The sequence below is a fragment of the Manis javanica genome, chromosome 15, assembly GCF_040802235.1.
Source record: "Manis javanica isolate MJ-LG chromosome 15, MJ_LKY, whole genome shotgun sequence".
Taxonomy (NCBI): Eukaryota; Metazoa; Chordata; class Mammalia; order Pholidota; family Manidae; genus Manis; species Manis javanica.
In genome coordinates, this window is record NC_133170.1 from 67,759,629 (window position 1) to 67,769,642 (window position 10,014).

Here is a 10,014-nt window from a genome sequence, read left to right on the forward strand (position 1 = left end):
TTGGACACATCCAACCCCACAGCCCTACACTCTTACACACCCAACCAGGGCCTTGCCCATGAATCTAGCACCACTCTCTGCCTCTAGGACCTGGAGTTAAGAAAGAAAACTCATCTGTGAGCTCTATCATGGGCCAGGTACTGTTCTCTACTGTCTTCAGAATAATCCTGTAAGGTTGTGTTATGGGTTGAATTGTGCCCCCTCAAAACTCATGTCCACTCAGAACCTGAGAATGTGACCTTATATGGAAATAGGGTCTTTGCAGATGTAGTTAGTTAAGATGCAATCAGACTGGATTAGGGTGGACCCTAAATTCAATGACTGGTGTTCTTACAGAAGAAAAGACACAGAAAGGCAGATGAGGAAAATGCCACGGGCAGATGAAAGCAGAGACTGGAGTGATTAGTCTACTAGCTACCAAGGACGGCCGGCAGCCCACAGAAGCTAGGAGAGGAGTGTGGGACAGATGGCCACCAGAACCACAGAAGGAGCCAACCCTGCAGACACCCTGATTTCAGACTTCTGGTCTTGTGAACTGTGAGAGAACAAATTCCTGTTATTTTTAAGCCACCCAGCTTATAATAATTTCTTATAGCACCCCAAGGAAATCAAAACAGTAGGTATGATTAGCCTCTTGTTTTTTTTGCAGAAGGAAGTCACGTAACTTCTCTGGGTCTCCAAGCTGGGTTAGTGTGAGTTAGCCTCCCTCAGCCCACTCTGCTCTGGGACACTGAGAACCCAGTTTCTAGGCTTAAATAGCAAACAATTGTAAAGGGGAAATTCATCAAGGTAATGTCACTCCATCAGGCCTCAAGGCAACAAGACAACCAGCCTTCCCTGGTAACCTCAACCCTCACCCTGCATCACTGGCGTCTGCACCCTAGAACTGCACTGCTCATTTTTTGCTGGTTGCAAGGGCAGACATTCCATAAAAATTAGGGGGAAAAAAGTGACTGCGCCAAACCTACCCTGTGAAAGAGTCCCAGATAATTATCAGGCAGCTGGGCCCTTTGTCGGCAGTGGCAATCCATCGCCTATCTTCGCTGACGCAGAGGCAGGAGATCACATTAGGGTGGCCCTGCAGAAATGAAGAGAAAATGCTACATCAAGGATGTGGCTGGGCCCCCAAGAGAGAACTGAACTCCTCTTCCAGGCTCATCAGGCTGAAAATCCTCCTGACAGCCTTCCCTGGTGTTTCTCCAGAGCCAGTGGTTTTCCCACTTTCTCTCCTTCAGAACATCTGAAGGATAAGCTACACCCTCTGCAAGAACAGTAGCTTCCTAGGGGTCTAGGCATGTACCCAACTCTAAACCAGGGCTGAGAATAAATTTCAGGGTTGTCCCCCACCACTGTTCCCCTTGAACCTCCCTGCTGCCTCACCTCCCTAAAACAGGGATCACATCAGGTCACTGAAAAGGACAACTGACCTACTTGGTAATTTCAAGTCAGGGACCTACATGTAACACCCAACTTCACCATTAGCTAGTGCAGTTTTGGGCAAGTCAGTTATATCACTCCAAGACTCAGTTTCTTTTTCTGTAAAATGGGGATATTAACACTCACTTCTCATCATGATTATGAGGATCAAAGCCCTTTGAAACCAAGTGTTAATGAATCTGAATCCCTGCTAACGCCCTATGTGTCTCCCCACATTCTATGGCCACATTTTTATAAGAATGTGTAAAAAATACAGGTGTTTTTAATTCTTGTTACTATAAAATGAAAATCAACTTCTGTTTGTAGATTGATTCTGATTAGAATCAGAGAGACAATGAACAATAAAATGTGTTTCTAAAGACAGGATTTGCCATAGTTCAGAAAGAGGTAGGAAAACATGATAGTGGTATAATGAGGTCAGCCCTTAAAATAAATGACAACATGCTATATGCAAGTTAAAAACAATCTCTTCTGCTTGTAGTAAGAAAAATCCACATACCTGAAGATGATGCTGATTATTCTTGAAAACATTGTAGATGACTGCAGTGTGAGCACAGACATACAGAAGAACTCTTTGGTTTTTGTCTCCAATATAGTAAACAGGAAGAGAACTGTTCCACCCGAATGACCAAGTTTGGGTCTGGAAGACAAAGGTGAAACCAGGAAACATCAGTGTGCCAAGCCCAGAGCTGTGAGGCCAGGCACTCCTGGCAGGAGTCCTTTGTGGAGAAGCATTTCGCATCACCAGTCCAGTAAAGAGAAATCACTTTAAGACAAAGTCCTCAACACATGCTATGATGTGAATGACCTTGAAAACATGATGCTAAGTGAAATAAGCCAGACACAAAGGCCAATAGAGTATGATCCACCTGTATGAAAAGTCCAGAATGGGCAGATCTGTAGAGACAGAGAGTAGTTTAGTGGTTGCTGGGAGCTGGGGGAGGTGGAATGAGTGACTGGTGGTGGGTATGGAGCTCTTTCTGGGGTGATGAAAGATGGTCTGGAATTAGACAGTGGTGATGGTTGCACAACCTTGTGACTGTAAAAAACAACAACAATGAATTGTACACTTTAAAGGGTGAATTTTATGAGGATGTGGAGAAACTGGAACCCTTGTGTGCTCTGGATAGGAATGCAAAATGGTGGAGCTGCTACGTAACACAGTACGGAAGGTCCTGAAAGTTGAAAATGACCCAGCAATTACACTTCTGGGCATATCCTGAAAAGAATTGAAAGCAGGGTCTCAGAGAGATATTTGTGCACCTGTGTTCACAGCAGCATATATGACAGTAGCCAAAAGGTAGAGACAACCCAAGCATCCATCAACAGATGAATGGATAAACGCAAGGTGAATATTATTCAGCCTTTAAAAGGAAGGAGATTCTGCCACACATTGCAAGATGGATGAACTTTGATGACATTAGGTAAGTGAAACACAGTCACAAAAAGGCAAATACTGTATGACTCCAAGTACATGAGGTACCTAGAGGAGTCAAATTCATAGAGACAGACAGTAGAGTGGTGGGTGGGGGCCCGGGGCTGGGGTCACTTAATGGTTAGAGAGTTTTGGTTTTGCAAGATGAGTTCTGGGGACTGGTTGCACAGAAGTGTGAATGTACCTAACACTGCTGATGTCTACAATTATAAATGGTTAAGATGGAAAATTCTACTTTATATGTTTTTTACAATTAAAAATGTGAATTTTACAATATGTAAATTATAACTCTATTAAAAAAGAAAGTTTTCAACCGTAAAGAGAAACAACCTCCTATTCTCTCACTTCCCAGAACCTAGACCTAGCTCAAGACCAGACACACAGTGAGCACGTAATGTGAAATTCAGTTTACTTCATGCAAGTCCATAGCATGGACAAGTTATAATAAAGTCACTAAGAAACTTAGTAAGACAGGCAATTATTGAGCAGAGGTATCTGGTCCTTACATGCCATTTTCCTTGGAAGGATGAAGTATAGAAAGACAAAATTCCATATTGCCAGAATAAATCCAAAATAAAAAATTTATGAAGTGCAATTTATTTATGTACATTTTTGTGTTCAAGGTCTTTTTAAAAATTACAGATAAACTGTGGTCCATTCACACAATGGAATAATACTCAACAATTAAGAAGAAGTGAGCAGGCAAGCCATGAAAAGACATAGAGGAACCTTAAATGCACATCACTAAGTGAAAGAAGTCAGCAAGAAAAGGCTACATACTGTATGATTCCAACCACGTGACATTCTGGGAGGGCAACACCATGCAGACAATAAGAAAAATCAGGGCTTGCCAGGGCCTGGGGGAGTAGGTAGGGTTAGAGTTAGGGATGACTGGGGAGTGGGGCACAGGATTCTTAGGGCAGTGAGATGATGCTGTGTGATGCCACGCTGGTAGATACATGGTTTCACATATTTGTCAAGTCCCAGAGACTACAATATGAGTGAACTCAAAGGGAAACAACAGACCTGTTAATAATAACATATCAATATTGATGCATCAATTATAACAAGTGTACTATACTAATACAACGTATTTAAAAGAAGGGGAAACTAGGGGTGGAAGAGGCACAAGGGAGTATACAGGAACTGTACTTTTCACTCAGTTTTTCTATAAAGCTAAAACTGCTCAAAAAAATAAAGTTCATTTAAGAAATTCACTAAGGCCAATTAATTGAAGGTAGTAGAGGTAGAGTGTTTAAAGAGATGACTAACTGATTAGTTACTAAAAATCAGTGAGTTATATTGGAGTATAAAAAATGAAATCTGCTGTTTCCTTTCTTATCTCTGACCGACACTTCCAAGGTTAAATGGATGTGCCCTGTATCTCTCCCGAGATGGACAGCGTGGGCAATGTGGCCCATTTCTCTCTCCTACACTCTTCACTCCCCATTCTCTCCTATTTCCATCTGCTCATTCCCTGTAATTTATATTTATATTTAGGTCTCTTATTGTGTGGGTGTGAGTGATAGAATTACAGAATCATAACTGTCTCAAGCTGCAACTTCGAGGAACAGAACTATTTAATAATTAGCTGGCTCTTAAAAACCAGCTTCTTCAATGAGATTGTTCTCTTTGAAACCTGCTAATCCTAAATAACATTTATTTATCTCAGAAATTTACTTTACCATTTAACTAACTAGTTATGAAAAGAAAATATTCCTAACTAGACTCCTGACTCGAGGTAAAACAACCTTTCTGACATCAAAACCAGGCTGAATTTACTGGGTTGTCACAGAACGTCCTTACTCAAGAGGCTTCACGTTAACTGAAGTCTCATAGTATCAATATTGTATTTTGTGCCAGATTTAACATTCATAGTGAATGATCATAGAGATAGCCACCTCTTGCATCAATCTTTTTTTTAAATATGGTGATCTTGGAAACAAAACTTTATTGTCAAAACCCAATTTTGCTGAATTTGATCGTCATAGGATTCCCTCTCATAAATGCGTGATACCTTGTTTCTTGGCTGGAGATGATATCTATGGTATGCCTATTTACCATGAGCACTGTGAGTTATTAGAGGCCTTTGGAATAAGGCAGGACATCCCAGAGGAAAAGGAGGGTGCTGCATGCACAGGGATTGCTGGAGGAGCACACTCACTTGAAGTATCATTGGTGACAGCCAGAAATTGGAAGCAACGTAAATGGCCATCAATAGGGAAACAGGTGAATTTAAAATAAGGAAGGGGATCTACATGCACTGATATAAAAAATCCTCTGAGATGTATTAAGTGGAAAAACATTTTGCAGAAATGCAGAATATCTCACTGGCAAAAAAATACCCTAAAACTAAATGTATGTCGTGTGCACATACATAACATGTTTGCACACAGATAACATGTTTGTTATGCACAGGAAAAACTCTGGAAGATACACAGTTATGCCAAACTGTAACAGCAGCCACTCAGAGAAAGGGGATTGGGGTGGGAGTGTGTACAAGAAGAGCAATCTTTGCTTTTGCTGAATTTTTTTTATGAAGAGCATCATTAATTTTAGCAAAAAACCAACAACAAAGGTGAAAAGAAAGGGGAAAGAAAGAGGAGGATGTGCCCAAAGAACTAAACAAATCTACAAAGGGAGATGGCCTAGGACATTTTGGTTCTGAGGTGAGCCCAAGGCTAGCAGGAGACCCAAACCTGGGCAGTGGCTTTTGTCAAGTCCGGACAGCTGGGGCCTGGACACAAAGACCACTTGCTCTCATAAGTGATGTTAACCTGCTTTCTACTTTGCTGGCTCAACAAGACAAAAGTCTTCTAAGACTCAATTATTCTTTCTTTCAGACTGAGCAGTTGCCAGCTTTAAACTTTAATGCTGCTGCTCAAAGTAGGCCTAAGCTGTCTTAGTGCCTGCGACTCCCACTAGGCATTTTGTCATCATCATCGCCACCATCATCATCATGTAGTTGTTAACACTTGTCTAACTGCTCACTGTGTGTTAGGAACAACATTAGGTATTTTATATACACTCACTCATAAATCTTCCAAAGGCACGAATCTGCAACGAAAAAGAAAAAAAAAGAATCCTAGGAAACAATTTTTGGAAAGTAGCAGATGGAAGAAGGAAAAAAGCCCTCCTCTTCCCTCTCTTGGCAAGTGATCATATTCTTACTCGTCACAGATGGTGCCTCCTGGAGCACTGTCAGAGGCAGCAAGGACAGGTTCCTTTCGACTACCTAGTATTTTTCACAGTGACTTTCACTTTTGCCTACCTTTCACTTTCTGATCCATCTTGGAATGGAGTTTTAGAAGCCTGGAACAGTTTTAGGAGTTTGTAAAGGTGTCAGGACAGTAAGGCAGAAGAAGTGAGGAGAGGGGGTAAAGGGAAGGAGTTGGTGGAAAGAGGAGAATATAACAATGTGAGAGAGGAGAGGAGAAAGGAGGAGGGGGAGAGATTGAGGTGGAGTCTCCCAAAAAAAGCAGCACCCCATGCAACAGGAAAACCATGTTTGGGACCTCCTGCCTGCTGAGCAACACTGTTGAACCTAGATGCAGCAGTCATGTCCATGCTGCGTCACACATGTCCAGCCAGAGCTCTGAACTGGACAATAAAAGACACAAGTCTCTTAGTAGTTTAAAAAAGGATCTTTCTAGTTGTGTTTTTTTTCCCCATATACATAAAACTCCCCTGTTTCACAATACTCTCAAAGCTCTGGGGGAAATTAAAAGGCATGTTACACTTACCAAGGGATACACGTTGGCACTGTCATCCTTTTGAAACAAAATGTCCTCAGTGCTGGTGGACACCAGTGAGTCCTCTGGGATCCCTGCTTTGGGCTGGAATATTTCTTCTTTCTCCTCAATTAAGTATGATATTCTTTTTTCTTGTCTCCTTTCTCCCTTTTCTGAGTCTGAGTCTCTCCTTTCTTGTCCCAATTCGTGTTGGGACAACTGGTTGGTTTTCCCTCCAACCTCACCTGAGGACTGCCTTTGAGAGCAACTAATCTGTGGTTCCTCAGAACTGGATTGATCCAAATCAAGAAATGCTAATTGTGAGCTCAGGTCTCTTGCAAGCTCATGTGTTCCTGAAAGTTTAGATGGTAATGAGTGCTTCAACTTGCCATCACTGTGGGATTTCTTAAAAAAGAAATAAAAAATTATAATTCCAAAAACAGCACGTGCTGCTACATTTCCTAATTTATTTCCCTCTCTATTCCTAATCAGCCAGTTTGTCAGCCTCACATTGGAATTATGAAGTATTTTTAAATGGAGGCTGGGGTATTTTGTACTTAAATAACATGAATGATGAGTGTGCCAGGTTAATTCTTGGCCTACTAGCAGACCTACAACATCAAAGTCACTCTTCTAAGTGGCACTGGTGGTCTCCAAAAGATAGTTAGTCACAGAGAATCACTGCTCCTTGGACCAGAGCTGAGTTCTACAGAGTCTGTGGGAAGCCTACGTTGCTTCCTCACACTAACTCTATTCTAAGATAAGCACACTCCAGCTAAGCCCTTTAAGTAAGTCAGGTCTAGCATACACCTCCTCCAGGAAGCTTTCCCTGATCATCCTCCAAGCTGACTTAAGTCATCCCTTTTTTTTTTAATCTCCTATGTATCTCTAAATCACTACACATAACATATTGCTTTATAATGTTCTATTATGGGTCTGCCTCCTTACACCCCTAGAGCTCCTTAAGAGAATGCATTATATAGTATTTGGTTTTATATCCCCACAGCCTGGTGTATAGAACTATTCAATTACTGATTTTGAAATAAATATTACTCACTGGGATAGTTCCTGACAACACTGCCTGGGAATCAGTCAGCGTAAGTCTCTCCAAACTGATCATGGACTTGGTTATTTCTTGGGGTTCTGTTGTGGTTTCTTCCTGTATTCCTGCAGCCACCACCTCCTGTGGGGCTCCAGGCTTTTCTTCCATTTCTCCTCGGACAGTCTCCTCTTCCTCTTCCACATCTGCTTCCCTCTCTTCCTCCACCTCCCCTTCTTCCTCTTTCTGCCCCTTCTCCCCTTTCTCCATCTCCCTTTTCTCCCCCTCCCCCTCCTCCTCCTCCTCCTCTGCCTCCTCCTCTTTCTCCACCTCTCTTTCCTCCTCCTCCCTCTCCACCCCTTCTTCCTGCTCTTTCTCCACTTCTCCTTCCTCTTCCTCCACCCCATCCCTGACTTCTCCTTCCCACTCTTCCCCCTCCTCCTGAGACTCTCTCCATGCTAATGTGTCATCTTCTTTTGATTCCTGTTGCATGTTTTTTGCCTCTTTATAATCTGGATTTTTCTCTTCTTCCATTTCTGTTTCTCCATCTTCTGTTTCTTCTAGTGGGTTTTCCTCTGCATCTGACATTCTTCTCTTTGGAGTTTTCTCTAGAGAAATTTTGACCATGATAATTAGCAGCACCCTCTGTTTCCCATTTTGATCTCCTAGAGCACTAGCCTACTGATGGAATGTGCAATACCAGCTCTGGCTCCTTTCCACGGGAATAAAAAGAATGCCCTTTTCCCAGGAAAACCTGTCCCACATATTAAAAATGTTGATCTTGGGGTCTCTTGTTTTCCTAACTTTAGAACTCTCTCATTTTAAATACATACATATTCCTACAGGGAGCAAAATGATAACCCAGACATTAGCAACTATTATAATAATATGAATAAGGGAAGAAGCAGTGTGGCTAGTGGTTAAAAGTGTGGGCTTTAGCCTCTCCTAGCATTGAATCCCTGCCCCACCACTCACTTGCTCTGAGAACTTGGGCAAGTCACCTTACCCCTCAGGGTCTAGATTTGCTCACAGGCATAATAAAAATGATAACCCTCAACTCTGGACTGTGTGAAGATTAGATGAGATGATGTAAGTAAAATGCTCAACACAGTTACAGCACAGAGTGCTTGAGAAATAATAGCAATTGCTTAGAAAGTTTAAAACTTATTCTCTCATTTGTTCCTACAACAAGCTTAAAAAGAGTTTGAGACTGAGACTGAACGACTTAGGCAAGATCACACAGTTGGAAGCAGCCCTCTCTGACGCTCAGTTCCTCAGCAGTATTCCTAAAAAATTACAACTATGATTGCAAGCCGAGAGCCCTCAGCACAGAACCCGCTCCGACCGACAAACTGCCAGTAGGCCACAGTTAGGGGGTCGAGAAAAGGGCAGCAGGTGTGTGGGCCTGCGGGGCGCCACGCCCAGGCCCGGCCCTCCCTCAGCTCCGGGCTCCCCGAGGCCGCCCAGGCCCAGCCGGGGTGGGGTGAGAGTTCCCCGCCCCCGACTCACGGCGTGCGCCCTCTCTGGTCCTCAGAGGCCGGGGTTGTCCCGCCGCCTGCACCCCCCACCTCCCGCCGGGCCTCCAGCCGCCGCAGCTTTCTCCGTCACCTGCTCCCTAGTTACGGTTGCCACCCAAGCCTCATCCCGTGGTAACCGCCGCAGCTGCGGGCGGCGAGCCGTAAAGCAAGAGCGCTTAACGGCGGTCACGTGCCCAGGACGCGGCCGCGAGCGGGGTCGGGACGCCCCCTGCAGTCCAGGGAAGAAGCGCCTCGGCGACTCGGGCGGAGAAGTTGGTTTTCCTGGGTCTTGCCTCCTTGTTCTCTCCACTTTTTCCCATGGTGTCATCCATTCAGAAGCTGCACCACCAATACTAGCAGTTTTGACTTTCTGGACTTGACAAGATTAAGTGAATAAATATAGTAAGTTTGAAAAAATTCTCTGCCAAAAGCAAACTAAATTTCCGGGGTTCATGAATGCAGCACATGGCTGTCTTGCACACCGTCTCACCGAGGCACTAGCTGTGTAAAGACTTTTAGCTAGCTGGGATTAAGTATTTCATAAGTTACATTATCCTTCTGTTCTTATCACAAAACGGTTCTGCAAAACCAGTTTGGTTCAATTTCTTAGGATCATTCCACTTAAAGTTACTCTCTGCTAGACTCTCAAGAAGGCGCACAAGTGGCCCACCCTGAGGTTTCTTGGGCGAAGCCTGCAGGGAACCAGTCAAAGGCATTGTTGCAAAAAACTTTGCTGCTTTCATTTGAGGAGAATGTAAATGATTCTCCATCTTCCCCACTCACGTGCCCCAATGCTAGCTGATTAATATGTATACATCTCAAATAAACAAACTGGATGATACAAGCCATTTATTA

At 43.4% G+C, this 10,014-nt stretch overlaps 1 protein-coding gene across 7 annotated transcripts in view; it reads right to left on the reverse strand.

Moving 5' to 3' along the window:
* CFAP251 (cilia and flagella associated protein 251) overlaps positions 1 to 9,332 on the reverse strand; it is a 60,603-nt gene extending 51,271 nt beyond the window's left edge. For 5 of the 7 annotated variants that reach the window (XR_012125841.1, XM_073223570.1, XM_073223571.1 and 2 more), the window contains exons 1-5: positions 9,152 to 9,308; positions 7,661 to 8,250; positions 6,616 to 7,008; positions 1,937 to 2,077; positions 969 to 1,078 (exon numbers count right to left, since the gene is read on the reverse strand). Coding sequence is in view for 5 of the 7 variants with exons in the window: in XM_073223570.1 (XP_073079671.1) it covers positions 969 to 1,078; positions 1,937 to 2,077; positions 6,616 to 7,008; positions 7,661 to 8,230 (1,214 nt within the window). In the remaining 2 variants the exon portion in view is untranslated. Of the gene's footprint in view, positions 1 to 968; positions 1,079 to 1,936; positions 2,078 to 6,615; positions 7,009 to 7,660; positions 8,251 to 9,151 lie in introns of all 7 variants that reach the window. The other 2 variants (XR_012125842.1, XM_073223569.1) reach the window with 2 other exon arrangements.
* Between the last annotated feature and the right edge of the window lie 682 nt (positions 9,333 to 10,014).